The 14,970-nt window shown below is 46.0% G+C and overlaps 1 protein-coding gene across 1 annotated transcript in view; it reads right to left on the reverse strand.

Annotated features, from left to right (window-relative positions):
• Nucleotides 1-393: 393 nt before the first annotated feature.
• The window catches only part of ALOX5AP (arachidonate 5-lipoxygenase activating protein), a 54,541-nt gene continuing 39,964 nt past the window's right edge, over nt 394-14,970 (reverse strand). The window contains exons 4-6 of the mRNA XM_003919708.4: nt 10,663-10,733; nt 6,846-6,927; nt 394-870 (exon numbers count right to left, since the gene is read on the reverse strand). Of these exons, the coding sequence (XP_003919757.3) occupies nt 708-870; nt 6,846-6,927; nt 10,663-10,733 (316 nt within the window). The 3' untranslated portion in view covers nt 394-707. The remainder of the gene's footprint in view (nt 871-6,845; nt 6,928-10,662; nt 10,734-14,970) is intronic.

The following is a 14,970-nucleotide window of genomic DNA, read 5'->3' on the forward strand; positions in this document are numbered from 1 at the left end:
GAGTCTCACTCTGTTGCCCAAGCTGGAGTGCAGTGGCATGATCTTGGCTCACTGCAACCTCCACCTTTCAGGTTCAAGCAGTTCTCCTGCCTCCGCCTCCCAATTAGCTGGGATTACAGGCGCCCACCACCACACCTGCCTGATTTTTGTATTTTTAGTACAGACAAGGTTTCACCATGTTGGCCAGGCTGGTCTTGAATTCCTGACCTCACGTGATCTACCCGCCTCAGCCTCCCAAAGTGCTGGGATTACAGGTGTGAGCCACCACACCTGGCCAGGATGTGTATTTTTAATATTATCATATAGTTTGAGGAAAACAAATTAGTTGTCTGTGGGTATAAAGATACATCCCCCAAAAGCCATTAAAAAAATTAAAAACTCTCAGCCATTAGCTTAAAACATGTCTCTGCATTTTATTTTAAGAAAACATGAATCTGGTCACAAAACATCTTCAGACATCGGGGTGAGTGAAGAAACAAACAGAATGGATGGGAGTAGCAAATCTGGGGCCACAGTCATGTTCAAGGGGTGGAGCTGATGTGAAATCATTTTGTTCTCGGAAAAGCAAGGTTAACTCAAGCTGTGAAGCCCAGATGGCCAGAAGATTTACAGCCATTTAAAGAGGAGCAGAATCGTTTCGAGAGTTGAGTTATGATGACTTGTAGGTATTGATTAGATGAGAGCACCAGCCTGTATTCAGCAGAGAGTTAGGGAATGAGAAGTAGAGGGGAGATGGTGGTGGTGATTGTCTTTATGTAGTTTTCAAAGTCACTTCCGAAAAAGAAGATGAGGTAATAGTTGAATATGCCAGCGAGGGACATGAGGAACAGGAAGAGTATGATGCGTTTCCCAAATATGTAGCCAGGGGTGCTGGAAGAGAAGGAAAAAGAAAACTGTAGATGCAGCACAAATGACACCAATTTCACACACACACAAATGTTACCCCTTTTAGATACATGGGGTTTAAATTATAGCTCCTTGCACTCAACAAATGCTCCATTTGCCCATTTACTTCATATGAAGCATGGACGTGTCTCAGCTATTATTAGTCATTGAATTTATTTCAAACCCAAGCGTGGAGAGCCTAGACCTCAAAACCCATCAGCGTGAGGCTCTGCTGTACCCGCCTCTGTGCGCTCGTGATGTCCTTAACTCCAGAGCTCCTTGATGGCCTGAAGGTGGCAGGTTCTGTTGATCATCAGGCATTCTCAATGAGTGTTAGGACCATTCAGACCCTCTCTGCAGCTGTGCCTAAGGATAGACATGTGTGTCTTGTAGGACTGTGTTAGAAGTGAAGTTTAAATGAGCCGATAAAACCCATAAATCTGACAGGTGCAGCATCTGAGGGTTCATTCTATTCTCCTGAGGCTGCCTGGAATAATTCACATTCACATTCATGAGAGCTGGGCACCCAGCAATAGGAGACAGCCCCTTGCATTTTTGAGTGGAGGGAGAGACGTTTTTGTTGTTGTTTGTTTTTGAGACAGAGTCTCACTCTGTAGCCGAAGCCGGAGTGCAGTGGTGCAATCTCGGCTCACTGCAACCTCCACCTTCCAGGCTCAAGTGATTCTTACACCTCAGCCTCCCAACGTGTTGGGATTATAGGCGTAAGCCACCTCCCTGACCAAGGCATGTTTTAACACTCTATCCTTCCCGCCAAGGCACTAAATCCCAAACTGCTTCGGCAGATCATGGGTGGGGTCAGGAGGCATCCCCTAGTGATGTGACCTCCTAATGGCATGCAGAGGCCACCCTGCTTCTGCCCTCCCTCTGCAGAGCCCTCCTCTGATGGCCCGCAGTGGCTGGCCCATCTGAGTGGCGCTAACAGGTTGGGGAAGTCCAAATGACTCAGGAGAGTTGTTAGTAAGGATCCCGGAAAGGCGCCTTTAGGCAATCAGGACTGCGCAACGAGGTGAGCCAGCGTAAGGAGCTAGTTACAATGTCTTATCTCACGAACATGACTGTGAACAGGAAACCAGGGAGAGAATGAAGCTGGCCAAGGAATAGGGGTGGTGCCATCCGGCAGCGCTTTTCAGATGTGAGTGTGTCCCACAGGGAGCTTGTTAAAATGCAGATTCTGATTCATTAGGTTCCAGAGGGACCTGAGATTTTCCATTTCTGAGAAGCTTCCAGTGGGCACTGATGCTGCCAGTCCATGGACTATACTTTGAGTAGCAAGGAACATAATGGCTGAGTGACTTTCAGACTCCTGCTATAGAAAAATTATGAGTTGGCCAGGTGCAGTGGCTCTCACCTGTAATCCCAGCACTTTGGGAGGCTGAGGGGGGCGGATCACCTGAGTTCAGGAGTTCGAAAGCAGCCTGGCCAAAATGGTGAAACCCCCTATTTACTAAAAATACAAAAATTAGCCAGGTATGGTGGCAGGTGCCTGTAATCCCAGCTACTCAGGGGGCTGAGGCAGGAGAATCGCTCGAACCCAGGAGGCAGAGGTTGCAGTGAGCCAAGATCTCACCACTGCGCTCCAGCCTGGGTGACAGAGCGAGACTCAGTCTCAAAAAAAAGAAAGAAAAAAGAAAAGAAAAAAAATTTGCTAATTGCATTATGAGCATATGGGTTGACTTTCAAATTAATAAGATTTCTAATATTAAACCTGTGGATGCCAAATGCTACTCTCTCTCTGATTACGGCAGGAAACGGCACTCAGCAGTGTGAAGTTAGCTGTCGAGCTGACGGGGGAAATAAACATCCCAAAAGAGGGTGTTGTGGGCTGAACTGGGTTCCTTCCAAAATTCGTATGTTGACTTCTAACCTTCAGTTCCTCAGAAAGGCAATATTTGGAGACAGGGCATGTAAAGAGATAATTAAGGTAAAATGAAGTCATATGGGTGGACCCTCATCCAGTATGACTGGGTCTTACAAGAAGAGGACATTTGGACACAGATACGCTCAGTGGGCCGATGATGTGAAGACACAGGAAAAAGCTAGCCCTCTACAAACCAAGGAGAGAGGCTGAAGGAGAAAACGACCCTGCCCATACCTTGATCTTGAACTTGCAGCCTCTGGGACTGTGAGAGAATAAATTCTGTAGTCTTAGCCCTCCAGGCTGCAGTATTTTGTTATGGCAGCCCCGGCAGATGAGTACAGAGTCCCCTGCTAGTGCTGGTAAGGAGAGTGAAAATAAAATAAAGAAGTCCAAGTAAGGGATATTTTTTAGCCAGAGAAAAGAGGGTTCAGATAAATTAAATTGTGAAAAGTCAAATATCATAGTGGCTCAGATTTATCACACGGATGAAGCCACCATATGCTCATTACAGAAACAAGAAAAAGTGATTTGCGAAGCTGTTTTACGCTCAAGATAAAACCGAAGTGAAAAATGAAATGGCAGCGCCTCCTGATGAAATAGTGGGGCTGTTAAATTCAGGTAGGGTTTTTCCAAGGTCTCAGGGCACGTGGCCAGCGCAGAATAGGACTAGGGTGCTTTAACTCTTCCCAGGCCGTGCACGGTGTGTAGAAGAAGCCCTGCTCCCTCGCCTGCAGGGCTCAGGGAGAATGTGGCCCCAGGCTGGGCACTCCGTTAGCTGCATCTTTACGTCTCTCAAGTTTCGAGATGGCTCAGGCAAAGCCCCAGGCTCAGGCAGAGCTGCGGAGAACCTGAAATGCTGTAGGCAGGGAAGGAAGAGCTTGGGGGCCTGGACAGAGCGCACCAGGGCATTAGCCCTTGAACAAGCAAGACAACTCTTTTGTGGTTTCTATTTTATTTTTATATACCAACCAACTCACTCATCTTTCATTGTTTCTAAAAACCGATACATAATTCTAAATGAGTGAGAAGGTCAGAATTAAATTATTAAGCATCCATTGGGTCTGGGTACTGTATACCCATGACTTCCTTTAATTCTCACAGTCATTCTGCGGGTGTGTATTGTGAACCCATCTTCCACTTAGGCAAACAGAGCGGAGAAGTGCACGATTTGCCTCAGGTCCCCCAGCCAGCAAGAAGCAACGCAGAAGTTCAGACCTGCCTGTGTGAGGCCGGAGTCCTGCACCTTGCACTGCGGTGACTTCCTAAGGATGCCCTCGGACTTTGGAGACCAGGCTTTGGTTATTAGTTTTAAAACAACTGTGCCCTCCACAGGCAATATAAAACTTACATGAAAACAAAAAAACATCCTGCTAAACAATTCCTTTTTTTTTTTTTGAGACGGAGTTTCACTCTTGTTACCCAGGCTGGAGTGCAAGGGCGCGTGATCTCAGCTCACCGCAACCTCCGCCTCCTGGGTTCAGGCAATTCTCCTGCCTCAGCCTCCTGAGTAGCTGGGATTACAGGCACGCGCCACCATGCCCAGCTAATTTTTTTGTATTTTTAGTAGAGACGGGGTTTCACTATGTTGACCAGGATGGTCTCGATCTCTGAACCTTGTGATCCACCCGCCTCGGCCTCCCAAAGTGCTGGGATTACAGGCTTGAGCCACCGCGCCCGGCCAGCATCTATTATTTCTACTGATGACCATCGCTCAGAGTGGTTGTGTTAAGCAGTGCCTGTGTTAAGAAGGATTCTGAGGCCAGGTTTGGTCTCTGCAAGAAAGAGCATCAATAATGCCTATCACAGCGACAGGAGAGGAGAAGGGGATCTAGAATCCATGCCGATGGTGGGTTACGGGGCTGGGAGGATCTTCTTCTTATCATCTAAAGAGGGAGACCAGGGAGGGACATGTCAGGTCATTTATATTTCAATGAGGTCCAAAGAAATCTACTATTCTAAAGATTTCTTATAAATCAATCTTCTTTTTTTTGAGACAGAGTATTCCTCTTGTCCTTCAGGCTAGAGTGCAGTGGCACCATCTCAGCTCACTGCAACCTCTGCCTCCAGAGTTCATACTATTCTTCTGCCTCAGCCTCCCGAGTAGCTGGGATTACAGGCATGCACCACCATGCCCAGCGAATTGTTGTGTTTCTAGTAGATACGGAGTTTCACCATGTTGGCCAGGCTGGTCTCGAACTCCTGACCTCAGGTGATCCGCCCGCCTCAGCCTCCCAAAGTGCTGGGATTACAGGCGTGAGCCACGGCGCCCCGCCTTATTGTTTATTTTTACCACCTGTCGGTTCCCTAATAGGAATCAGTAAAAACTTTAAAGTTAAAAGGACATGCGGGTAGGTGGACACATTTTGTCATGCTCTGTAGATCGTCTCGGATTTAAAGCCGCTGTAGTATCTACAGCAAGTGGTAACAGATGAAGAGAGGAGCGGAGCGGTGACTGAGCAACATCCCTGGGACTTGGCGGGGGTGGGGGTGGGTAAGATAGGCTGCACAGGGAGCCAGGCAGAAGAGAAGACTCTCTCTTATTTCGTTGCTAGACATTCCACCCCCATTCTTAACAAGAGGTAATCACCAGGGGAAAGGCATGATAGAGGTTTTCCAGGGCAAAAGAGAATAAAGAGTATCATTTAGGGCAGTGTTGATAAGAACAGGAGAGAGAATGGAATTGTGGATTTAGAGGATAAATAAGAACGCCACTAGAAAGGAATGAAGAAAGAGATGGCACAGGGAAGGATCTGCCGGAAGAACAGTCACTCTCTTCCCAGCTGTGGCCCGGCTCGCGGTCTAACCCCCGTCAAGTCCTTGAGCTTCACAGGCTCTCAGGTTTTCCAGATACAGCGCTTTCACCCGCTGACCTCCCCAGGATGTCACTGCCTTTGTCACTGCTAAAGGATGCTATCTAATCATAGAGCCCATTAGCCACTACAGAAGGGTGTTATTGTCAAAGACAGAGCAGCTGTGAACATAGAGAAGGAAGGAAAATGGTGTGGAAGGCAAGGTCAGCACCTGGGGCAGCAGCCTCGCAGAACGCATTCCTGGCACCCGGACCCCTACTAGTGCATTAGGAATTACAGTCTCTAAGGAACTGATGGCATACCCTAACTCCAGCATTTCTTCCGTGTCAGCATTTATTTTGCTAAAATGTAGATTTCCCAATCCAGGTGTCAGGAAGGTACTGTGCTGCTTTGGGGCTGTCTGGCAACATCTATAAACAACGGTGACTCTCGTCAGTTTCACAATCTCATGTCTGCATCTTATATCTTTTTCTTTTTCTTTTTTTCTTTTTTGAAACGGAGTTTTGCTCATGTTGTCCATGCTGAAGTACAATGGCGCAGTCTTGGCTCACTGCAGCCTCTGCCTCCTGAGTTCAAGTGATTCTCCTCCTCAGCCTCCTGAGTAGCTGGGACTACAGGACACGCCACCACGCCTGGTTAATTATTTGTATATTTTTTAGTAGAGATAGGTTTCACCATGTTGGCCAGGCTGGTCTTGAACTCCTGACTTCAGGTGATCCACCCACCCCAGCCTCTCAAAGTGCTGGGATTACAGGCGTGAGCCACCACACCCGGCCATCATATCATGTCTGCGTCTTATTTTCCCAGCATTCTTTCTGCTGGTCCCTAGAAGATCTGCTCCTCAGGATAACTTATCACAAGGTGCAAGCTTTAGTTCTCATTTCTCTAGACAAACAATGAGCTGTTTCACTCCCAGGAGGCCTGGGAGCCCAGACATAAAACATCATTCCAGCACCAGACTCCGCAGGGTGGGAGTGCAGGGTGTGGGGCTGCCAAGGCATGTGCAGCGAACAGCGCTGAAGCACGCTCTGAAAAGTCAACACCATGCAGAAGAATTGCTTAATAAGAGAACTGGAAAAGTCCTCCAGCTGCATTTTCAGAGCCTTTAAAGTTTAGGGAGAGAAGGATCAGGGGTCCCCGTCAGCCTTCTCGCTCCCACACAAGGGGATGCTACAGAGCCATGTCTAGTCAAATATTGTTTTGAATTATCACTCTTCTTGCTCGAAAATCAGGAATCACTCCACAGTTCTTTAGTAGGCCCAGTTACCTACCTCTGCGTTCTCTCTCCTAGATAACCGACAAAGTACTTTTGCCTCACAAACAAGTACATCAGTCCAGCAAAGGCAGCGGGAACTAAGTGGAGAAATGAAAACACCTGTGTCATTTTCACAGCCACCAAAACATGCTGTTAGCACAATTTTAGCATTGTCGTTAGGGAATCAACATTGATCACAAAATCTAGCAGAGGACACACGCACTTCAGAAAAAGAGTCTAAAAGCTAGAGGAAACCTGAGAACCCTCCTAATATTGATCTTACCTGATGCCGGCATCATGACATTGTTTACAGCAAATTTGTCCAACCTGTGGCTCTCGGGTCACACATGGCCCAGGGAGGCTTTGAATGCAGCCCAACACAAATTCATAAACTTTCTTAAAAACATGATGAGATTTTGGCAGGGTGTGATGGCTCACACCTGTAATCCCAGCACTTTGGGAGGCCGAGGCGTGCGGATCACGAGGTCAGTAGTTTGAGACCAGCCTGACCAACATGGTGAAACCCCGTCTCTACTAAAAATACAAAAATTAGCCGGGCATGGTGGTGGGAGCCTGTAGTCCCAGCTACTCGGGAGCCTAGGCAGGAAAATCTCTTGAACCCAGGAGATGGAGGTTTCAGTGAGCCGAGATCTCTCCCCTGAACTCAAACCTGGACAACACAGCGAGACTCCATCTCAAAAAAAAAAAAAAAAAAGAAAGAAAGAAAACAAACCAAAAGAAAAAAACCCCACCACCACCACCACCAAAATATTATGAGATATTTTTTGTGACTTTTTCTTTAGCTCATCAACTGTTGTTACTGCAAGTATGTTTTATGTATGGACAAGACAACTCTCCTTCCAGTGTGGCTCAGGGAAGCCAAAAGATTGGACGCCCCTAGTTTATAAGGTATTTGCATATCCATCATCTAACGTGAATCCTTTCAACGTAACTAGTACCCACATTTCTATTTCCAGATGTGGAAACGTGGGTTCAGGCAGTCAACCAGGCTTGCATAAGGCTGTCAGCTGGTAAAGTGGGGTAGAGGGTAGGACTTAAACCCAGAACCCAGCTCTGAAGCTGGTTCTCTAAAAAGCACACTCTTCAGCCCTGAGCCTCCCTGCAAGACAATGTTTAACCTTTCCTGAACCAATAGCTACTGTTTAGAAAAGAGCTCTAGGGAAGGAGATTTCTCTGCATTCTAGCCTTTTGGGAAACTGCCAGGAGCAGTGCCCGGGTAATTCTATGAAGTCCTGAAGGCTTGGAGTTGGGCATTCACTCTGCTGGAGCTAGTATTATCTGGAGTCACAGATATAAAAACAGTTTGAAAACTTCTCCACTTCACCTGCCCCAGTGCTCCTGGAGTTTTGGGAACTTGGGTCTCCAACCCTCCCAGCTGGCTGGTAAAGAGTGTGTTACTGTCACCATTTGACAGACGAGGAAACTTAGGCTCAGGCCAAAAGATCCGTGAGGACATTTGTCTTTTCCCTAATCATCTCTGAGCCTGCCACAGTGCTTGGCACATAGAGGTTTTCAAAATAATATTTGTCAGATGGTTGAAAGTAAGTCAGGCCAGTAGAGGGGTGGAATTTTGTAGGTCTTTCTGATTTCAAAACTTTATCACTACCACCAGCATTATCAATAATAACGTTTATTGAGCTTCAGTTGTTAGGCAGAATCATATGAAATGCTATTGTTGTAGGTCATAAATAGCCAGATATTGGCAGTTTTACGTGGCTCAGTCTGATATCTGCCAAGCACCGTGTCAGGAGCTTTACACATGTAGTTTCCCTCACCATAGGAATGCTACTAGCTAGACCGTGGCCCTGTTTTACAGTGAGGAAACTGAGGCTTGGAAAGGCTGAGTAACAGCCTGGAGTCATACACCAGCAATGAGCCTCTTTGGATTTGCCTCCAATCAGCCACTCCCCAAAACCCATTTCTTTCCACAACTCCCCCTGCCTTCCAAAATACTATTGTTGTCTGGCAAATAAGAAAATCCAAGCAGAAGAGAAACTCTGAGTTTCATCCTATTCTCTAAAAGTCACGAAACTGTCACAGTCATGATTTGCCTTAGACAGTTTTTCCTATGTTGAACCACCTGAATGACTCTGCTCCAACTTCCTGGTTCATTTTTCTTTCAACTTAACTCAACTGAACATGAGCTAACAGAGATTATGGGTGGAAAATGGCCACACTCAGACCCCTCTGCAAGGAAGGTGAGCGCCTCCTGCAGGGAAGTGGGCTGCCGGGAACACCAGGAGGGCACAAATCCAGGCTTAAAATTCTGAGGTTTGTGCAAACCATTTGTTCCTCTAGAACTTCAGCTCCTGCTCTAGATAGTGGAGGATTTGGACTAGAATTATCTGATAAAAAAAAAAATTCTACAATCTACTGTAGTCATAAGAAATTATTATGAGCCAAGGCTTACTGATGTTTTTGTCTGCTGGCAATGGCAAAGCTTGTTTTGACAGGAAATACATATTTCCAGGGCTATGAAACACCTTCAAACTCCCTTTGTGTTTATCTAGCCAGAGCAAGTCCACATTCATCTAGATCAAGTATCATCTAAGACATAAAAGGAACTGTAACTCCTAGTCAGGGTATAGTTCGACTTGATTTTTCAAGTAAATGCAAGACATGTTTTCTATTTAACTCAGGAGAGAAAATAGGAAATAAACGATGAGCTTACTGACAGGCTTCTAAGCACAGGAGGAGGCCACGTGGTGTCCCTTAAGTGGTTTCTGCTGCCCTGCCTCATCTCTGCTCTCCACCACGCAACTTAATTCTCTGCCCGCACGGCCCTTCTGACTCCTGGGACTGTCTCCATTCACTGATTCTGTGGTCCGTCTTACCAGCTGGCCTGTGCTTCACCACCATCTCTTTTATTTATCACTGTATATCCAGGCACAGGGCTTGGCACATAGTAGCTCTTCAATATTTATTTATTATGTAAATGAACAAAGTAAGGATATTTGTGAAAAATCCAGAATTTTAAGCCACAAGACGCAGGCACTGATTCTGCCTGTGTTATTCACAGCTGAGTAGCTGTAAGCAAGTTACTTCATCTCCCTGAATCAAAGTACAGGTATCCTGAAAGGTAATAAGGGAAATGAGATCTACTCTATCTACTTTGTAAAGCGGGGAGACAATAATAAGACTTAAATACTTCATCATGGGACTGAGTATGGCCTTTCCGCTTGTGCCCTGCAGGCCACAGAAGCTGGTCAGTTCATGCCGAGCCACCACCGGGCACAGTGCCAGGCGTGGCCCCAAAAGGTGATCAGAAAGTCTGACTGATTGCCACCCAATGTTAAATCAACTCTGGAGGTTGATCTGTATTTCCAACTTTCTCCAGTTAAGACTGTGGCTGCTGATAACCCGGGGAAGGCCAGGGATGTGGCATCCAGCCCACGGCTTGGTGGAAACATGCCTGAAGGAGGGCCACCACACTGAAAGCTTATTAGCAGAAGAGCCAAGTGACAGTGGTCCCAGAATAGATCCTGCAGGCACTCTCATTTATAATGGCCTTGTATCTGAGCTAACACTGCTTAAGGATTCTGAGTCACATTTAGCCTTAAACCACCCTTGTCAGCACAGCAGCTCTCAACCAGCCACCAGGGAGCAAGCATTAGCAATGCATTATCACACCTGCTCTCCACGGGTGCAGAGCACAGCCTGAAACACAGCCTCCTGAGGGCTCTCACCTCTTCAGGGCTTCACGCCTGGGAGCCAGAGGTCAGGCAAAGTCCTCTCAATAAAAAGCCTGCCCTTTGAACCTCCTTGAGATGCACTTTATAGAAGAAGAACAAACAAAGGGAAGTCTGAGTTACCTTGGCTGCAAAGTAGACCCGCAGTCCAGAGCACAGCGAGGAAAGTGGGGTACGCATCTACACAGTTCTGGCTGCAGAATAAATAAACAGGAGGGAAACAATCAGAGAACAGGTTACTGCAATGTGGTCTGAAAATTACCTGAACATCGAAGTTAATAATCACCATCGTGCCTGAAGCATAAATCCCATTCATAATTCCACTTGCATCTACCCAATAAGATGGGGCAGCCAGCTGCCACCTGGGAAATAAACAATGGTATAAAGCAAACACATGTTCATAATCCACTAACTCTGTTCCTACGGTGATGTATCAGGGAGACTTGGTTTCTTGATGTATTCACTTTGGCAGGGCTCCTGTTCCTGGTGGTGCCCCTGAGCTTCGTGGAATTGAAGAGTGAGCAGTGCAGACAGACAATGTGGCCACTTTGGCATGGGGATGGTGAGGGAGAAGAGTTCAACAAAGAAAACTTCTCTATCAGATACACAAGTCAGACCAGGTCTGCAAGCCAGGCTGAGCAAAGAAAGGTGATCTTCAAGCATTAAAGACGCCAAGATCAATTCAAAAAAGCTCAGAAAGTGAGCTTGCTGATGGGGTGATCACGGTGTGCTGGGCATAGTCCTCACTCCCTGGAGAGTTCTCACTCTCCCGTGGGTGTTTTCCACCCATTCTTTCTTTTTAACTCACCATATTTTTGTGACTACACATGACGACTGTATGAGTTTCCTCTTGCTGCTGTAACAAGTGGCCACAGACTGAGTGGCTTGAAACAACAGGCCTTTATTAAGGTTCAGGAGGCCAGAAATCCAAAATAAAACTCGATGGGCTATAAAGTCAAAATATTAGCAGGGCTGCACTCCTTCTGGAGCTTCTCGGGAAGAAACCATTTCCTTGCCTTCTCCAGCTTCTAGAGGTCACCTGTATTCCTTGGTCCAGAACCTCCTTCCAACCTGAAAGTCAGGGATGGCCCATCAAATCTTTCTTGTGTTGAATCACTCTGACAGCTACTCTTCTGCCTCCTTCTTCCACATTAAAAAGACCCTTGCGGTTACATCAGGTCGTACCCAGATCATCCAGGATAATCTCTTTATTTTAAGGTCAACTGGTTAGCTGCCTAAAGTTCCCCTTGCCATGTAACATAACATATTCACAGGTTCCTAGGATTACAATGTGGGCATGATTGGGGAGGGGGCCATTATTCGCCTACCACAATTGCTTTCACATTTCCAATAAGGAACTGAGGCTTGGAGAAGCTGAATAACTTGCCCAGGGTCATCCATCTAGGGAGTAACAAAGCCAGGATTCACACCATAATCAGTCTCTCTTCAAAGCCATTTCTGTTAACTCTTCAACTACGCTAAATTAAATCATAGGTGTCCTCCTAAGAAGTTTGCAGTCCAGATCAAGACAGTAAATATGCCCATCCGTGAAAAACAGTGTAACTAGACTTGAGAGGCATAAAAAGAGAGTGAAATAAATATGTTGGAAAGGGCACTTGACTAGGATTAAAGTCTCCATCCTGACTTTAACCTGCTGTTCATCACTGGCAAAACAATCTCTCTGGACTTAGTTTCCTGATCTGTGAAACTGAGAGACAGATCATAATTCTGAGGTCCAGGTGAACTCTCACAGTCAGTGATTGAAGGTGACCGTTCTCCAGGTGTGCTTTCGGGACCAGCAGTGGCAGCAGCACTGAGAACTTGTTAGAAACGCAAATGTTCATGCCCACCTCAGGCCAGTGGAATTAAAAACTCTGGGTTGGGGCCTAGAGGTCTATTTTAACAAGCCCTCCATATGCATGCTGCCGTGTGAGAACTACTGGTTTCATGTGCTTATGTAAGTAAAAACGAAGATGCAATTTCAAACAGCTTGTGCAAACTGTTAGGGTCTCATGCCTCAGTTGGTACCACTGAGAATTTGGGAATGGCCAGTCCTTCATCTGTGCCCTGCAGAGAACCCAGAAAGATCCGGCTATCTGTGCCTGGCCACTGAAAACTTCATGCTCCTCTAATGGTCAAAAGATCCTTTTCTGGAGAAGTCTGTGAAGGCAATAGATAAGAAACCTGTGTAACATACCCTGGAATCCAGGCACAACCGAAAACCAGGAATAGGACAGAAAGAGCAGATCCCTGCTGAGCTTGTAAAGGGCTCTGAATCCCAGAATTTCCACTGACGTAGTGGACACAGTAGGAGCTCCAAAGGGCAGGAGGTCCCTACGAATTGACCATTGGGGTGAAGTGCCTAGTGAAGAAGCAGGTCCCAAAGTGACAATTACAGCAGCCACTGAGCACTGGCATCGCATCTATTCTTACATATTACTAGAGGCACAAAACTGCAGCCTCAGGACTGAGAAAATGTGATTCATTTTCTGGTTCAAGAAAATTAGAGAAAAAAATTCCTTTTTAGTCAAATAACATTCTGTGTCTTGATGGGATAAAGTATCTGGTGCTCTTATTGCTTGAAAACCTGTTAATATTGGCCAGGCACAGTGGCTCACGCCTGTAATCCCCCAGAACTTTGGGAGACCGAGGTGGGTGGATCACCTGAGGTCAGGAGTTCAAGACCAGCCTGAACAACATGGAGAAACCCCATCTCTACTAAAAATACAAAATTAGACTGATGTGATGGCACATGCCTGTAATCCCAGCTACACGGGAGGCTGAGGCGGGAGAATAGCTTGAACCTGGGAGGCGGAGGTTGCGGTGAGCCAAGATTGCACCATTACACTCCAGCCTGGGCAACAAAAGTGAAACTCCATCTCAAAAAAGAAAAGAAAACCCATTAATATCAAAGATTTCCTCTGCTTCCTCCTCTTTCTCATGTTTCAGGTTTTTTGTTTGTTTTTAAGTAGCAATTTTGTCTGGGTTATGCAAAAGGAAAAAAATTAATTGTTCAAGGGATTTGCTCATTAGAAATGAGAACTGTCTAGTGATTTGACATTGGGTCAATATTCAACCATTCCCGACTATTAGTTCAAGTCACCTATGGTTCCTAATAAAACATGGTCAGCCTGGAGCTGAATGAAATTCTCCCAGCTGTAAGAAAATGGGCTCCTCCTGTGGATTTCTGGAATATTCTCAGAGCCTTGTTCCTGGCTCTGGCTCAAGCCAGTCCCTCTCACCATCCAGGACTTCAAGTGCCACTTCCACCCAAAGCTGCAAGCTCATGTGTCCCTCCTGGAGAGGGGGCTGCTGCTGGGCTGAATTCGAGTGGCTTAAGCCATGGCAGATGCCCAATGGCTGCTCATGTAGTCTTTGAAGTTCACACGGTCCCGGCCCGATGCCATGGCTTCCTCTCTTGGGCTATGTGAGTGTGGGTGCATTTCCTAGCCTCACTGAGTGTCAATGTGCTCATCTACAAGAGGTGGGTGGAGATATTAGTAATTACCTCCCTAGACTGTTGTGAGAATGAAACGAGATGAAGTACCACGTGGCTCACAGTAAGCATTCAATAAGTGTTGGCTATTACTGTCCAACGTCTTCCTTCTTAACCCCCAGTGGAAATGCCTTTCCTACCGACAAATTATTATTATTCTGGATTTTCTTTGAGAGATTTGGCTCCATTTTTTCTGTAAAACAGAACTGATGAACTCATTTTGAGTCTCATTTCTTGAGGTCTAAATAGGAGCTAGTCAGCAGATCTTGCAACAGTTTGCTGTGCTATGTTCAACTTGACACACTGCCCTATTCATGTTTTCACGGAGAAAAGAACTCGTTGCTATTTTTCTCCACCTCTGGGAATAAAACAGAAACTCTTTAGTGTTCTGTTAATTAGCTTGGATTAATTTAAAATAAGTAAATATAATTAATAGCAGTTTATTAATAATAGTCACAATACTAATTAATGGGATCATTGTAGACCTCTCACCTTTAAATAACTTTACAAGTCTATGCTACTTGAAAGTGAGCCTAGGCCGGGCACCAGTGACCCACGCCTGTAATCCCAGCACTTTGGGAGGCTGAGATGGGCAGATCACCTAAGGTCAGGAGTTCCAGACCAGCCTGGCCAACATAGTAAAACCCTGTCTCTACTAAAGTTACAAAAATTTGCCAGACATGATGGTACATGTCTGTAATCCCAGCTACTCAGGAGGCTGGGGCATGAGAATTGCTTGAGCCTGGGAGGCAGAGGTTGCAGTGAGCCAAGATCACACCACTGCACTCCAGCCTGGGTGATAGAGCAAGACTCCATCTCAAAAAAAAAAGAAAAAAAGAGAAAGAAAGAAGGAAAGAAACAAAGAAAGAAAGAAAGAAAGAAAAAAGAAAGTGAGTCTAGAATAGACATGGAGATATGTAGGGAGAAGTGATTTA

Source organism: Saimiri boliviensis, chromosome 16 (genome assembly GCF_048565385.1).
Source record: "Saimiri boliviensis isolate mSaiBol1 chromosome 16, mSaiBol1.pri, whole genome shotgun sequence".
NCBI lineage: Eukaryota > Metazoa > Chordata > Mammalia > Primates > Cebidae > Saimiri > Saimiri boliviensis.